Genomic DNA, 17766 nt, shown 5'->3' with positions numbered 1-17766 from the left:
AATAAAGGCCATCCTTAGCTTTCCTTTGTCTGTACCTTTTCTCGGTGACCATAGTATTCTGCGTACCAAACCATGCCATACAAACACAGGAAAGTGGTGAAAGCCTGGAAGAGAAAAATAAAAAACCATTTTATGAATGTTCCATGAAAAAGTTCTGCTTCATGCAACACTTGGGTTTCAGTGGGAATTCACCCAAGACGGCTCGCAGCCATGCACGCCTAGGACATCCGGTGACAAAATGGCAGGACATGGCAGAGATCACGCCCCAAGAGACGAACAGAGCGAGCATCCCCAAAGCATGTGGCAAAAAGAGTTATGATGGGACCAGAGTTACCACTTGTGACTCTGTTGTCACAAGGCAAGATCATTTTTAGATGTAAAATGAGGCAGGATGTGCTTAACAGTGTGGCAGGTTCTTTTTTTAAGAGAACGAATAGGATTCTACATCATATTTCTAATTTTCATGGTGGAGCCTCTGTATCTACCCCCATCACTAGAGTTATAAGCTTCTGTGGTGAAGAAGACTTAGAATGAAAAAGAAGTTTCATTCGGCCTGAGATCACAGTGGTGGCTTGAGGGCATTTAGGACAGGCACCCACGGTGTGACAGGGCCCAGCAGATGAGGATGCCAGCATGCCTGCTCACTGCTGTTAATGCCAGGGGCCCGCTTTTGTTTTTCTTATGGCAAAAATAAAAAGAACATAAAAGAGCTTTGTAAGTGGAAAGATAAAGGTGTGGTCCATGGAGACACAGAGACAAAGATCAACTCTACGCCCCCCCCTTCCCCACTGCCCCACACCAGACCCTAAATTATACTCTAGTGCGACGAAAGAATAGCAGTATGCCAAAAGCCAGTTTCAAAATGTGTCAAAAAACTGAGAGCAGTGGAAGTTTTAAATCTGACTACCTGGCCTGAGTTCTAAAGGAGAGAGGAGAGAGCATGTCAGGAGAGCAAGAGCACCTCAGCCAGGACTTCCGGACTGAAAGTGAACCAACCCCAAACCAAAACGACCTCCCACCCCACCACTGAATCTCTCCAGCATCCTTGCTTTTGGAATCCACTTACGTGGAACCACCTTGGCTGTCTAAGTTGCTTTTCCTGTTGGGGATCTGTCCTCTTACCCCAACCGTGGACACATGATGGTGGGAGCTTTTCATGAGGTAATAATTCCTTCCAAGAATCATAATTTTACATCTAAAAGGATCACCTCAGAGATCATTCATTGCAACACCTCTCATTTTACAGAAGGGGAACGAAGGCTCCGAGAGGTGCATGGCCTTCTCAAGGACACACGAGCAGCTAGTGTACAGCAAGACTGGGGCTGAACACAGGTCTCCTGATATCCCTGGATGCAAGTTTGAAGGGGAGGGGGCATTAGATATTTTTTTAAATGTTGATCTCTATCAATATTTCTATCCATTCATCCATCAACCCATCCAAGCCCAGAGCCAGGAGTAGACACTCTGCACCTCGGCAGTGAGTGAATATATTAAAATTATAAAATGAGGAACTCCTAATCTTTAACATTTTCTAGTTCTTGCTCAGATTTCTAATCTACACCAACATTAAACATACCATTTTTATGGCATGGAAAGAGTAGGAAAGGCTAGAGAAGATGTGTAAGCTTAGGCATGTGTTAGGCCCTTCACAAAGAGCTTAGGCATCTCCCAGAACTGTGGCTGGGAGGTGGAGGCCGGGAGGCTGGCCACAGAGAGCTCCATTAGACCAAATGAGCAGTGACGGAGGAGGGGGCTGTCATTGCCAATTCTGCCCACCAGAGGGCAGGTGCGTGGGGCGCGGCCCCCTCCTTCCCCAGCCCGGGCCCTGGCAGGGCAGGCAGGGGAGTGGGGCTCGCTCCTCCAGCAGGCACAGCTGGCTCTGTAAGGAGCCAGGCAAACACTGGCAGGTGGTGAGCGACAGGTGCTTATCATCACAATGGCCACACAAAGGACCTGCTGCAGTTGCCAAACTCACCACTTGACCCAAGAATAAAGAGGCCCAGCTTACTCTTGTCCCAGGAGACAAAGGCTTGTTCATTTATGGGGCTGCAATTACACCTGCGGAAATCTAGGCACGTACCCACTTAAAACATCAGAGCCTGGATTTAAAATAGCAATTGTACAGATTTTGTTTAAAGAAGAGGGTGGAGCGAGGAAAACCCGACATAGGGTGTGAGCCAGGCAATCACATGGCACCGGTAGTGAGGACAGCCGCCCTGCAGTGAGGACAGCACCTGGCAGTGAGGACAGCCGCCCTGCAGTGAGGACAGAGCCCGGCAGTGAGGACAGCCGCCCTGCAGTGAGGACAGCGCCCGGCAGTGAGGACAGCGCCCCGCAGTGAGGACAGCCACACCACAGTGAGGACAGCGTCCCGCAGTGAGGACAGCACCCGGCAGTGAGGACAGCGCCTGGCAGTGAGGACAGCCACCTGGTATTGAGGACAGCTACCCTGCAGTGAGGACAGCGCCCGGCAGTGAGGACAGCCGCCCCACAGTGAGGACAGCACCCGGCAGTGAGGACAGCGCCCCGCAGCGAGGACAGCGCCCGGCAGTGAGGACAGCACCCTGCAGTGAGGACAGCACCCCGCAGTGAGGACGGCGCCCGGCAGTGAGGACAGCAGCCCCGCAGTGAGGACAGCCGCCCCGCAGTGAGGACAGCACCCGGCAGTGAGGACAGCGCCCCGCAGCGAGGACAGCCGCCCCGCAGTGAGGACAGCGCCCCGCAGCGAGGACAGCCGCCCCGCAGTGAGGACAGCGCCCGGCAGTGAGGACAGCCGCCCCGCAGTGAGGACAGCGCCCCGCAGCGAGGACAGCGCCCGGCAGTGAGGACAGCGCCCCGCAGCGAGGACAGCCGCCCCGCAGTGAGGACAGCACCCGGCAGTGAGGACAGCACCCGGCAGTGAGGACAGCCGCCCCGCAGTGAGGACGGCGCCCGGCAGTGAGGACAGCGCCCGGCAGTGGGGACAGCCACCCCACAGTGAGGACAGCACCCGGCAGTGAGGACAGCCACCCTGCAGTGAGGACAGCGCCGGCAGCGAGGACAGCCGCCCCGCAGTGAGGACAGCGCCCCGCAGTGAGGACAGCACCCCGCAGTGAGGACGGCGCCCAGCAGTGAGGACAGCGCCCGGTAGTGAGGACAGCCACCCCGCAGTGAGGACAGCGCCCCGCAGTGAGGACAGCGCCCCGCAGCGAGGACAGCCGCCCCGCAGTGAGGACAGTGCCCGGCAGTGAGGACAGCTGCCCCGTAGTGAGGACAGCACCCGGCAGTGAGGACAGCCACCCTGCAGTGAGGACAGCGCCCGGCAGTGAGGACAGCTGCCCCGCAGTGAGGACAGTGCCCCACAGTGAGGACAGCACCCCGCAGTGAGGACGGCGCCCGGCAGTGAGGACAGCGCCCGGTAGTGAGGACAGCCGCCCCGCAGTGAGGACAGCGCCCGGCAGTGAGGACAGCCGCCCCGCAGTGAGGACAGCGCCCCGCAGTGAGGACAGCGCCCCGCAGCGAGGACAGCCGCCCCGCAGTGAGGACAGCGCCCCGCAGTGAGGACAGCGCCCCGCAGCGAGGACAGCGCCCCGCAGCGAGGACAGCCGCCCCGCAGCGAGGACAGCCGCCCCGCAGTGAGGACAGCGCCCCGCAGCGAGGACAGCCGCCCCGCAGTGAGGACAGCGCCCGGCAGTGAGGACAGCTGCCCCGTAGTGAGGACAGCGCCCGACAGTGAGGACAGCACCCGGCAGTGAGGACAGCCACCCTGCAGTGAGGACAGCGCCCCGCAGTGAGGACAGCCACCCTGCAGTGAGGACAGCGCCCGGCAGTGAGGACAGCTGCCCCGCAGTGAGGACAGCGCCCCACAGTGAGGACAGCACCCCGCAGTGAGGACGGTGCCCGGCAGTGAGGACAGTGCCCCGCAGCGAGGACAGCCGCCCCGCAGTGAGGACAGCGCCCCGCAGTGAGGACAGCGCCCCGCAGTGAGGACAGCCGCCCCGCAGTGAGGACAGCGCCCCGCAGTGAGGACAGCGCCCCGCAGTGAGGACAGCGCCCCGCAGTGAGGACGGCGCCCCGCAGTGAGGACAGCGCCCCGCAGTGAGGACGGCGCCCGGCTTCCACAGCACGGGAAGGAGCACTCAGACACGACGACCGATCGGGCAGCTGCTGCGGGCGGGCTTCCTAGTGCGCACCCGGGATAGGATCTTGGCTCCACACCCCTCTCGGGTGGCAGCTATGTTCTCTTAGCCTGCAGGGGGCGGAATCAGGGGCTGTGTTCCTCCGAGCAGGGTGGGAGGCACCACATAGCTGAACGCTCTTTTATTAACGTCATGAATATGAAAAAGTGACCAGACCTTGTCTCCATGCTTCCTCAACAGGTCACGGTGCAAGGCAGTGCTGATCCTCCCTCCAAGGGGCTCTGTGGGCACCAGGCCCCCCCTACGCCTTTCGTCACTGGTAACGCCAACGCGGGGATCAGCCTTTCTTCAGTCAGGCCCGCAGGGCGCCCCTGCAGGGCTCTGCTGCTCCATCTCCTGGCATCGGCCTCACCAGGCGTCACCCTTTGCAATTCCCTCCTCAGCCAGCTTCTCTGCCCCACAGGCTATGCCACCTCTCACCTGTCCCGTGGCCTCGACCACACCGCAATACCCGCAGCTCCAAGGTTCTATGTCCAGCGCCAGCCCCGTATTTCCAGTTCTACGGGGCAGAGTAGAATTTCCAATGACACAGGACAGGGTCACCTGCTCTAAAGGCCCCTCGAGCCCCAACTCTCCTGAACCAAACTCATCTCCTCCATCAGTGGGCTTCTCCCATGTCCCCCAATCTGTCAGCAGCACCAAGAGGGGCACAAACTAGAGACCCTGAAGTTGCCTCAAGTCCTTTCCTGGCTTTCAGATGGGCAACAGTGCCCTGCTGAGTTGGCTCTGGAACAGCTCTCGAGGCACTGGCAGGGCTCAGCCCCCGTCGCTTCTCACCAGGACCCTCCAGCACCCTGCTGACTGCACCCCTGCCCCCAGTTCATCCTCCCCTTTAAGCTAACCCCCTCCTCCGCAGGGTTTCTCTACAGGATACAGATCAGACTGCTTTCCCATTTAAAATCCTCTTGGGTGTCCAACCACAGACACCCAAAGCCCTTCACAGGCAGGCGCCCCCTACCCCACTACTCCCTGGCCTCACTCTCTGCACTCTCGCCCCCCAAAACCTCCCCCTCTCCTGGGGAGACAGTGCCCTCTGACACCTTCACGTCTTTGTCCGTGTTTGACTCCCAGCCTGCCTGCACATTTTCGCCGTCTTTGTCTACTGAGCTCATTCCTTTATTCTCCACACACTTACAGTTTCCTACATATCAGCCACGGTGCTAGACAATGGGGGTGACAGATGATCAAAACTTGTTGTCTGCGAGCAAGAGGAGCGAGTTTGAGGAGACAGGCACATAAACAAAATAGACAGTTTACATTCATACACTGGGAGAGGACCCAAGAGTTACGCACAAAGCGCAGCGGGCCGCTGAGGAGGGGGTTCCCGCCTCTGCCTGGGGGTCACGGCGTAGGTCATGGGGGGCAGGAGCTGAAGTTTGGTCGCAGCATCCCAGCTTCACCAGAGGGAAAAGGTAGTTCAGATCAGGCAAAGGAAAGAAACATCACAGTAAAGGCAAGAGAAGTCTGGAAGGATGGTTTGTTTGGGTAACAAAGAATAGTTTGGTTTAGACTGAGCAGAGTCTAAGCAGGTTGATCGGATGGAGTGACCCAGCTAAGGAAGGTCCTAAACACAGGAGCAAGGTTTTACTTCTCATCTGGGAGGTTTCACGGAGGGGACGCGTCTTCCTACGTGGAGGGAGCACCACATGTGATATCCCCGGCTCCTCTCCACCCTGACGCCTTCCCTGGAGAGCTGGATCTTTACTGATGGGTGAATCTGAGAGAGGGAAGCTGGGCATGCACAGCTTTGCCCCTTCCTGTCTTTCTCTCGGGTGCTAGGCCGCCAACAGGGAGCTGACGGTCTAGTCTGTTCCTCCACGCTGTAGTTACAGGTGTGCATGCGCCACACACACTGATGCAGGAGGCCTGCTGCCTTGGGCTGGAGTTCAGTATCATAACAGGAAGCCCCTTGCTGGCATGCATCTAAAGCTGATATTGAAAAATGTAGATACTCAGTAGTAAAGATGATATTCTGACCTCCATCTCCTTCTTCCACACCTTGTCTCTTAATTATTTAACTTGGCTTGGGAAAAATATTATTATTACTGGGCTCCCTCAGGCCCCTGACAACAGGAAATGGCCTTCCACAGGGAATGACAGAATCAGATCTAAGTTCTGGAGGGTTACTTTGGCAGCAGTGTGGAAAATGATTTGAAGGGAAAATAGTGAAAAAATGGGGGGGAGGGGATGTCTAGACAGCTGCACAGGCAGTAGGAAGAGGAGAAGTTGAGCTACATGGCTGAATTAACAGGACTTGGTGAGCTGCTGATGTGAAAAGTGATGGAGGACAGAAAGCCAACCCTACGTTTTCAGCTGGGGCACCTGGCATTCGTTACATCTTTCAAAATCCTTACATGTTACCTCCATGGAGCCTTCACTAGAGGAGCATTCTCTGTAGTGTGCCTTTTGCCCTCTGCACATACATTTTATAGTATTTCTCATATATTAACATAATTAGTTTGTATGTCTAATACCCATCTGGACTCAGATATGCTCAGAGGGAGAGATCAGCAGGGAGTGAAGGAGAGCCGGAGCTCTGCAGCCAGGCTATCTGCTTTGGAGTCCTGGCTCTGCCACTTATTAGCTGTGTGACCTTGGGCAAGTTTCTTAACCTCTGTGTGCCTTTGTTTCCTCATCTATAAAAGTGAGATAATAAATTACTGACCCTCAAAGTGTAAGGATTAAATATGTAGCTTATACGCAGGGTTTAGAATGGTGATTGGCACACAGTGAACATCAATAAATCTTACAGACATCACCATTGTCTATCCGTGTGTAGCAGTTTGATATAGTTAAGAATCCCAAAAATAGATACTGGATTATGTATGTATTGGTTTGAACCCGGGCATGATTAAATTATGATTAGGGCTTTGATTGGGCCATGTCAGTAGGGTGGAGTCCCCGCCACTTGGTGGGTGGGGACTCACAGATAAAAGGCATGGCAAAGGACAGAGTTGGAGCTTTTTGATGCTGGAGATTTTGATATTGGAGTTTTGATCTGGAGTTTGATGCTGGAGTCTAGAGCTGGAGCCCTGAGATGTAAGCACACAGAGGAAAGAGGAGCAAGTCACGCGAAGAGAGGACCTGAGCCAGGAGAAGAACACAGAGGAGTAGAGATGGTTCTTTACACATGGCAGAAACCCCAGGGAAAGAGACAAAACTGTCCACCTGATAGTCTTCAGCTGACCTTGTGGAGAAAAGAGAGGGGCTGAGCCTGGAGAGAAGCAAGATCCAGGAAGGGAGGAACCCAGGAAGCCTGAACCCTCACAGATGTCGGCAACTATGTTGCTCCAACATGTAAAGATAAACTTTGGTGAGGGAAGTAACTTATGCTTTATGGCATGGTATCTGTAAGCACCTACCCCAAATAAACACCCTTTATAAAAACCAACTGATTTCTGGCATTTTGCATCAGCACCCCTTTGGCTGACTAATACACTGTGTGACTCCAGTACTGGCACAGCACTGATGGGCACGTGGCAGGTGTTCTGTGAATGAGTGACTTTCAAGGTACCGTGCTAAGTGAAGTGGAGGTGGTTGGGAGCATAAAAAGTGGTTTGTGTCCTCAATAAAGTTACAGTCACATAGACACAAATGTCAATAAAATATCAACATAAGGAGGCATAGGCAAAGTGTCAAATAGTAATGGAGAGTCTCTGTAACTTAGAGAGAGACAGCAGGGTCTCTGTAAGCTGCGTGGCAGAGAGGATTTCCTTAACATGTGGTCTGGGGAGACCTTTGTGTCGCTGATGCTGCTGAGGCAGGCGGAGGGGCGGTGGGTTCTGTCCAAACCTCTGCACTGGGGCAGGCAGTAGGGCAGGGGGACTGCGATGGTTGTCATTGGAAGGGCCATCGGCCATGTTCCAGGAGTCCCCCTGCACTGACCTCTCAGTTCAGCCCCCTGGTCCTCTGGCTCCAGGTGAGGAAAGCGCCTACCTCCCCCCGACTGAGGCCAGGCCGTGTTACAATGAACAGACTGGAAGTGCACACGCCAGGGAGAAAATGGAGAGGAGCAAAGGTTAAAATTTCTGGGCACATCTGACATGCTCATTGAAACTATTCCTCATATCTGGTCTCATGAGGATGGAAAAAATATATTTGAGCATTAATTCTGGAGATTAAATACAAAGGAGATCATTATTCTTTTTTATTGTTCGAGATGAAACAGGATAGCACAGGCTCAAGGTAGCCTGGCACAGTTAGGATTTCTAACAAGTAATCCTAAAAATAGATGCTGCAAAAGGCATTAAAAGACACTTAAAAAATACAAAGAAAAAAAATTAGACCTGAATCTGATTAATTCTCTAGAGTCAACTACCGATTTACAGGAAATACAGAAGACAAAGACATATGTTAAATTACAGTCCAAGATACAATCAGTAAAATCCAGACTGTGGGAAAATCTACAGGACAAAAGAGCTGGTTTCTTTAACAAATAAACTGCAAGCAAGAGACAGAGAATACTGGAGAGAAAACCTACAGATTAAAAGAGACCTAAAAAACATGACCGCCAATCACAATTAGTAAATTGATTCAATCAAGCTGTTAAAAACCCCATGAAATTCAAGAGAAAACTATTAACATGAACACTGATTAGATGTTGATAATATTAAGGAATTACTGTTCATTCTTTCTCAGGTGTGATAATGGGATGGTGGTTGTGTTTAACCACAAAAAGGAAGTATTATTTTCTTTTAGACATACAGCTGAAAGATTAAAGGTGGATCTGCTTCAAACTAAGTCAGGGTGGGAAGAGTGGGGATGGCATACACAGGACACAAGACTGAGCTGATCGCTGTTGAAACTGGAAGACGGGTATACATTCTCTCTACTTTTAAGTAGGCTTGAATTTTCTATGGTTATAAAAAAAGGCTTTGGGTGAGATATGGGAGCCCTGTATGATGTTATGTGTGATTGTTTTCTAAGTTCACAACTTTCACTATATACTTATTATTTACGTGTATTCATGTATGAATGATATACTTCAATAAATTGTTATTAAATAAAAAACAAAAAACAGAAAATAGAGTTAAGTTCTCCCCAGGCTACTTGTGTACCTAGCCCAGAGAAAAGAGTAAGAATGGAACAGGGATTTTTTTAAAAAGTGCTCAGGTTAATTTTATAGTCCAAGTAAAAGTGATTTAAATGGAAAATAAGAACTTTTATCCAAAATAACTTTAAATTACTATATTAAATTAAGGAGCATTAACAATTCAATTACGAAGGGCAGTCACAAGCTGTTTAAGCTGGGTAAGATCTTACTTCACTTTAAAGATGAGAAAGAGGCCCCGAGGGGCTGAGCTCCTTGCCTAGTAACAGAGCTCCCAGCCCAGGCTAAACCACAACCACAGTCTGTGTGGTCTTGTACACAGCTGAGTTATAATGTTGGCCAACAGGGCAGAAACTGCTAGTCTGGTTACTTTTGAAAATGTCTTATGCTACCTATGAACTATAGCACAGCCTTTTTTTATATAAAACCCTGTGCAAAATAATATGCATGCTAAAATGTATAAGGTTTGGTGCTGAAATGAAGGAGAGGGCACTGTAATTGCTCATGCCCCTTCCTGGCAGTCTTTCAATTGTTCGCACCTGTATGAATTCCTGGAAGTTAAATCAGTCCCCCTATGGGGCACCTGCTGGGACATCTGACTGGAACCTGCAAGGGGACCCATTGCAGATGCCCTGTGGGGCTTTGTGCTTTATTCTTGAACTTTAGACTGCAACAGCCTATAGCCAATCTCAGGGGTATTACAAGTGGAACTTCTTTCTATGAATTGCCAAGGAAACATGGTACCCAAGAGAGCACTGTTTCATTCTGTTTTGTTTTTAAAGAGACACATGGGAGTTTAGCTAAGTCAGGGGTCAAAAAGTAATGACCTACCACACATAGAAGCCACAGGACGACGTAGAGTATTTGGGTCTTGGAGAAGAGATCTTGACCGAATTTTATGCAAACAATAGCTTCCAGGAAACCAATGACCCTAAACAGAGAACAATAGGTTAAATACCTTTTCAGCAGAGGATATACATTACCAGGAATTGGTATTACTCCTTCAAACAATTCAACTGGTCACAAGATTTCTGCCCAAAACACAGGTACCATGTACCTCACAGAATGACAATTCTTCATAAATAATAATACAGTAAATATATATACATTTTTAACCTCTTCCTTCCTCCCACACCAAAATCTCAATGCATGAGTTTTCATGGCTGGAGGCCCCTGGTTTCCTCTAACGCAGAGCCCCTATCCCATCTGTGGTAGACCCGCAGGCCATCTCTGCTGCACCCTCTCAGCTCAGGACCCTTCCACCTTTGCAAGGCAGCTGGCTCCACTGCCAAACCTCTCGAGCTGTTGGAAAGTTTTCCCTTGCCTTGGGCTGGCATTGGCCTCCTGAGTCCTAACTCTGTCCTCAGCAGTCATTCAGGGTCACTTTCCAAGTGACAGTCTTTGAATACTTGAAGGCAGGGATCATATTCCCTCCACAGCCTTCTATTTCCAGATTACATATCTCTGGTTTCTGCTGGCAATAAAGACCCTTTATCCTCTCTTGATCTGTAAGCGGGTAATTCTGGTAAGTTTAAGTATAAAAACAAAAAACAAAACAAAACAAAACATGCTTTTATGCTTTAATTAAAACACTAAAGACAAAAGCCACATGTGCGTTCTATATCCTCATTCACAAATATAAGAATCAGACCTTTATTAAGAGTCACAGCTTAAGGAGGAGAATGGAGGAGGTGAGGGTTATAACACTGGTCCCGTGATCCAAGGACTGCATAAGAATAGTTTTATACCGCTCAATTTTAGGTGTCCCTTGCTCGAGGTGGAATTTGGACAATTAGGGATTGGGATACTTGCGCAGATATTCCCTAAAAAGGTGAGGAGTCTAGAAGGCCCTTGATCTCCCTGCCCGCTGGTGGACACAATAGTCACTGCCAGTGGTCGGATGGCTCTAAACAACTGAATTCCAGGAATTAGCACCATTGCAGCAAGGCAGCGGAGAGGGAAAATCCCCCTAATGTACTTTTTAGACTTTGGGACTGCCTTTTCCTCTGGCGGCAGCCAAATATGGTTTCAGAATGGTTGGCTTGCATCCTTAAGGCCACACCCTCTTCCCCCCAAAGAGGGTGTGCAAATGTGAGAAAGCATCATCTGAGCTGAGGGACACAGGGAAAGAAGCTTTTCAGCGTCCCATGAGCTTCACTGTAATTAAGTCTAGAGTGTGCTCTGACACTAGATGGCACTTGAACTTTTGTTACTTCCACCCTGCACGGAGAGAGGTAGGGGGGCCCGTGAGAAATGAAAAGGATTATTTAATCTTTGCCCGGGACTTCCTGAAGAATTCCTACAAATGAAAGTATGAAGCCCAAGCCTCTCTATCCTTGAGCCCGACAGGCCACCCTAAAAAGTTTATTATGAGAGATTTCTACTAGATTCCTAAGAGCCACCTTGCAACAACACGGAGATCAGCAGACCAGAGCTGTGTCTCTCAAACCTTTGTGATCTCTGACCCGTAGCAAGAAATACAGTTTACACTGTGCCCCAGCACCCACACACTCACATACACACAAATAGGCACACACCTGAAACAAAAGTTTATTTTAACCTTATTCTGACATTTTCTATTCTATTTCATTTCAGGAAAAGCCTGGTCGGGATCCACTCAGCTGGTTTCATAAAGACTTATAGTATATCTAGGTTGTATTCCAGTCTGCAACTTTAGGGTACTATTTGCTTCTACTTGCTAAGGAATCTCAGCTTAGCTACGGACCATGTGGTCTTGAACTGAGAAGGTGAGAGTTTAGCAAAGACTAGAAGGAGGTGAGGGAGCCAGCTGGGGGGTCACGTGGGTAAGGAGGGTCCCCCAGGCTGAGGCTCTGGCATGTGAAAGGCACAGCATGGAGCAGGGTGAGTTGAAATCGGAGAGGTCACAGGGGCCCTGAGAGCCATCCCAAGGGCGTGGCTTTCAGTGTGTGGGAGACATCAGCCCCTAGAGGGTTTAGAACACAGCATTTAACATGACTCGCTTTACATTGTAATAAGAACATTCTAGCTACTGAGCTGGGAACTGAAGTAAAGAAGAGCAGAAGCAGGGAGCTCAGCAGGTAGAAGGCTATAGCAAAATTCCAGGCAAACGGACCAGGGTGGCGCTGTGGAGATGGTGGAAGGGGTGGGAATTGGGATATACGAATCCCTTAAACACCAGCCAGTGCCCCTCAGCATTATCTCTGACCCCCCAGCGGGATTCATAATTAAAACCTCCTTCTAGAAAATTAATATTACTTTTGTACTGAGACTCGAATGGCTGCTACTCTTTCAGGAAGATACCAGAAGCAGGGAAACTGGCTAGAAATCTACCCAGCAGGGTAAGCGCCAAGGGCGGGAAACAGAGGTGGGGCTGGTGGATGGGAAGGAGAAGACGTGAGGTGAAACAACGGGCACGAGGGGGATGGCAATGACTTGATAGTGCAGGGAGGAGACAAAGGCCAAGCCAAGAACCCGGGGAAGAGGAAAAGGGACTTCCCACTCCTGTCCTGGCCAAGCCTCAGCCTCCTCCCTTCTGGGACCAGGTGGCAAAACAACTTTTCCTCAGAAGCCAGGCGAATACTCTTCCTCTGAGGCACAGAAGTTCAAATGTAATTGGGGTGTGGTGGAGAGAGAGAAAGGTAAAGCTGTTATAAACCCCACAACTGAATTTGGTTTCCATCAGTCTTGTTCTAAAATTCCCACCTAGCTGAAATAACATAAGGTGCTTTTCCAAATGCCAACTATTTCACCCTCTGGCTTTCTCAGGGGTAGCTGGAGGGAGTCTTTGCTCTTCTGCACAGCACATTTAAGAATAAAATGTTTAAAAGCTCAGCTCGGTGGTGAATCTGTAGGGGGCCACACTGCCATCTGGACTGAGTTACATGAGCAGGTAATACCAACTTTTTACTATTTACAGGAGACAAAAAGCACCCTCTTAGGAGGGAGAACTGACCCTTGCCCCATGTCCCGCACCCCCACCCCCCCAAGGCACTTAGGGACTGTGTTCAAGGTAGCATGTCCACTCCACTCTCCACACCCTGGACAGCCTGAAATCATTCCAGAATTCATGAACGGAATGCTGTGAAACAATTAGTGGAGTTAGTACAGGAAACGGGACATTTAAGCAATCCCTGTAGTAATAGGAGAGGAAATAAAATGGAGGTAACGGGGAGGTAGGGGGAAAGAACAGGGCAGGAGAGGGGAGTCGGTGGCCTCCGAGGGGCACTGGCTGAGGGTATTGGGGTGGGGGGCCGCTGTCGCCAGTGCTCACGCAGGGTCTGCTGTGTGGGATTTACGAGGGGCCTGGCTATTGTTCAGCACGGTACGGGAGTTCTCGGAGGAGTCCTCAGTCTTGAAAGCACTGTTCTGTGATTCCTCCATTCTCAACAAAGAATGCTAGATAAGCCAAGTTATTTCCCCCTTTGCATCTTTATTTTAACCATTTCCCAAGCAGACACTGACTTTTGCAGCACCCTTTCCGCCACCCCTAGCCTAGAGCATCTTGGCCACTCCTTCTCTCATGGGTGTTATATTTTTTAGCCAGCCAATTAGAAGGAAACTTACCTAACACTACCTCCCTCTCCTTTTTCTCAGCAGGTAAATGGATATAGTTCTGTGGAAAATATCCACTCCACAAAAGACAAGACCTTGCCAAGGACTTTTAAATGTGTAGGAAAAAATGCATGTGGGAAGAACTCAAATGCAAGAAGGATCACCCACTGCTCCAACAAGACATGAAGAAGGAAAGCCCACATCCCTCCTTGCTGGCACAGAACTGTGTCCTTACACTCCCAGAGGGCAAAGTCTCCTTTGCTCAGTGCATTAGAAATCTGGTAGGTGTATGGATTACAAAAGAACAAAGGAAATCTAATCCACCTTATCAACCTTTAAGCTGCAATCACTTTGGGTAGAAAAATCAGCTTACCCCACAGAATTTACAAGAAACAAGCTTTTTTTCTAGAGGAAAAAAATCACCCAAATCTAACTTGAGTATCACCGTTTTAATTCTTAGAAATTATAGAACCTCTCAGAATCAGGATTGAGAGCTGGGGTGCACGCGCACACAAACACACACACACACACAGAGAAATGTATGGAAGGAGTGACACTGTTAAGAGCAATTATCTCTGAACTGGGTGGCTTTTTGGGTGATCTTTCGTTTCTTCTATTAATATATTCTCTTCTGAATTTTTATCAATATGCCTGTTTTTAATTTTTTAAAAGTTATTGTTTAAAAATATTTTGAAAGAAATTTCTTCTCTATTACAAATTTTCACTAAATTTCTTTTACAGTGCCACACTGATTTAGAACAGAGGTCTAACTCAGGGATGAAGCTTTTCAAGTACCGATTTGCTGGCTATCTCTGGCACTTCTGTTGCTAAAGGGATGGTAAACTGTGGATGAATTTTAAGCTGAGGCGCCACTTACCTGAGGTGCTAAGGAGGGTCTCATGTTGAACAATTGGGGTTATACTAGATAACCTACAGTCTTTTTCAAATTGGTTAAATAATAACTAATTAAGATACAGCATTCTTATCTGTAAGAAGACAATAAATTGTGACCATGCAGCTATGTCTTAGTTTCCTTTGGTATAGTAAAGCTCTACCTCAGTATAGAGCAATCAGCTATTTCACGGGATCCCTTTTTTAAAAAATCCCCTTTTAACCACATTCAAATATATAATTCACATTCATAATATTCACAATGTTGTGCTACCATCACCACCATCCATTACCAAACGTTTTCCGTTACCCCAAACAGAAACTCTATAATTAACACCCCTCTCCCTCCCCTCCGCCTGCCTCTCCAGGGGTCCTTTGGTTGTGAAAGTAAAATGAAGTATGGGTAAGCCCAAAAAGGGATGATGTTCCAAACTCAAGATGGAATTCAACTAATCCCTTTTCTATCCAATTTATTTCATAAAACAATGTCTCAGAGTTCTATGTGAGAGGTAGCTTCTGATTTCATGATTTTTTTTTTTTTTGGATAAAAAAGCAGCTTTTCTACAACCTTTGTCTACAATTTGCCAAGTAACTATTCTAAGCTTGAATCAGAAAAGGGAATGTTTAAACATGGAAGGTATATAAAATAACAGCGATCCTTGTCCATCTGCTTTCAGAGTAAAACTACAGAAAGGCACTGAGTGACCAAAGAAATTCAGAGACCGACGTGGTTTTTAAGCCTCTCCCTTGCTGGATTACTCACCCAAACACCCAGCACTGTGTTCCTACGCGCTTGCACTGCGTGTCGGTGAGGTAAGCGTAGTACTGTCTGAAAGAACCAAGTTGGAATTCATCAAGACCTTCTAGAGGAACAAATCTAGAGTTAAATACCTTTGACGGAGTGAATATAACAAATACCCTGCCTTGTTCAATGAACTTGAGCTGCCTGGTCTAGTTCTATTAAAGGAAAAAAGAGAGCCAATGCCAGTGGGAACATTCCTTAGGAGGTTGGGGGTTTTGGTTAGACAGCTGTGGGAGGGAGCAGTTTAAAGAACCAGTTTATTGACAAAGGTGGTCTTGACTCGGCCATGGACCCTCCAGAGCCCTGAGCAAGGAACCCCAGGTAGGAGCTTCCTTCTCTCTCCAAAGAGGTGATTCTTGAGGGTCTACTCCACTGCTCATGGCTGTTTGTGGACAAGGTTCCTCGTTGTCACCAGGCAAGATATATACAGATTTTTGGCTCTCAGAAACTGGAGACCCCAGCTGCACTTCACAGTTACTGAATGCCAGTGATGTCGTGACTGACCAGACCAGAAAAGAGATAACGGCAAGGTGTTTAAAGGCTTAGAGCAGCACCTTCCACGAGTAATATAATACGAGCCACAAATGCAATTTCAAGATGCCATGTTAAAAAAGAAACCGATAAAATTAATTTTAATATTTTTTTACATTAAAAAAATAATATATATTTAACCCCAGATATCAAAAACACTGGAATGAGGCATCTTATATTCTTTTTTCATACAAAGTCTTTGAAATGGATTATTTTCAAAGTAATTTTGCACTTACAGCTCATTTCAACATGGACTAGGCACATTTCCAGTGGTCAAAAGCCACAGGTGGTGAACGGCTGCCACAGGGCCAGCACAGGCTAAGTGCCCTGTCATTACCCCTGAAATCACTCCTTCCCTTCACAAGGAGCAACTGAACTAGTGGCTCACCATCTTTTTTGGGACCACAGACTCCTTTGAGGATCTGATGAAAGCTATAACAGAGGCACATAAAATATGTACACAAAACATCGCATTCAGCTTCGGGGATACACAGATACCTAAAGCTCATCCATGTATAATCACCTCCTCCCCCCGAAAGACCTGAGTAGAGAATTCTCGTTACAAAGAATTCAGTTTCATCTAACTTCACATTTTCATTACCTAATTGCATTTTATCAATTCTGCTATTTTACCTTCCGTTTGCACCCATTCCAGGATATTGCACTTTTATTATCAGAGTAATAGAATGTTCACTCAAATAGCTTCTCAAAGCAGTTCTGTGTGCGTGCCTTATCAAAAAGGGAGAAAATAAAGATGCAGTATATGAGTTCCCCCCCAGCTCCCAGCTCTTATCTCCTTTTAGGACCTGGTATTTGCCAATTGGGATGGCTGCATTAAACTGTTGAGTACTTGAATCTTTCCAAGGAAGTTGTCAAAGCATCCCTTTACACAGGAACTGCATCAAGCAGCAAGAGCACAGAAAGTAAGGATGTTTTAGAACAAAGAATTGTGTAGAAATCCATAAGGTTTGGCTAAAATTTTGAGGTGCTCTCCAAAGTTGAAAATGTGATGTTTAGTGGCTGGTATTGTTTTGGAATGTTCAGCAACATTGAAATTTCATCATAAATCAAATGTGATTTGCTTTTTTTTTTTTTTTTTTAGCTGATTATGTATTTATTTTTATTTTTAGGGCTTACATTTTAGTATCATTTTATGGAATTGTAAATTATATATTATGTATTGTTATGCCCCTTCTTTTGTATATACCCACTTTCTGAAGGCATTTCTGGCAGGATATGTTTGTGCCTCCTTTTTCTTTTTTTTTTTTTTTCCCCAAATTCTACTCAATTTATTCATTTTTTAAAAAATACTACATTCAAAAAATATGAGGTCCCCATTCACCCCCACCACCCCCACCCCGCTATTTTATTTTATAAGAAGAGCTTCCTTTTCCCCCTTATTGACTTGGTTGATTGCTCTTAATTTTATGGAGAGCAACTATTAATTGTTCCTGAAAATAACTGCAAGTCTCAAATTAAATTAAAATTTAAATGGGGAGGGAGACTCCATACCATCCAGGGATAACAGCATTTATGAGATGACTCCTTCAGTAGACCTGGCCTATAAAGTCTCAAAGGGCAGCTGGTCACCAACTGGTACTTTCTTGTTTGGCTCATTAAAAAAAAAGAGCTGAAAGTTTTGGCCTTAATGCCAGAAGGCTCAGGATGGTCTTATTTGCTTAGTTTGGTAAAGCATCTAGGGATATTAGAAGCTAAATACATTAAATAATAAAATAATGAATAAGAGAAGGTGCTGCCTGGCTGGGCAGCACGCTTCTCAC

The 17766-nt window shown here is 47.9% G+C and overlaps 1 protein-coding gene across 2 annotated transcripts in view; it reads right to left on the bottom strand.

The window, feature by feature from the left end:
- Positions 1–17766, bottom strand: part of PTDSS1 (phosphatidylserine synthase 1) — a 76159-nt gene that overhangs the window by 3828 nt on the left and 54565 nt on the right. For both annotated transcript variants that reach the window (XM_058275753.2, XM_058275752.2), the window contains 3 exons: positions 15416–15481; positions 10060–10159; positions 36–104 (listed from right to left, as the gene is read on the bottom strand). In XM_058275753.2, the coding sequence (XP_058131736.1) occupies positions 36–104; positions 10060–10159; positions 15416–15481 (235 nt within the window). The remainder of the gene's footprint in view (positions 1–35; positions 105–10059; positions 10160–15415; positions 15482–17766) is intronic.

Source organism: Dasypus novemcinctus, chromosome 14 (genome assembly GCF_030445035.2).
Source record: "Dasypus novemcinctus isolate mDasNov1 chromosome 14, mDasNov1.1.hap2, whole genome shotgun sequence".
Lineage (NCBI taxonomy): Eukaryota > Metazoa > Chordata > Mammalia > Cingulata > Dasypodidae > Dasypus > Dasypus novemcinctus.
This window is presented reverse-complemented; position numbering and strand designations above follow the sequence as displayed.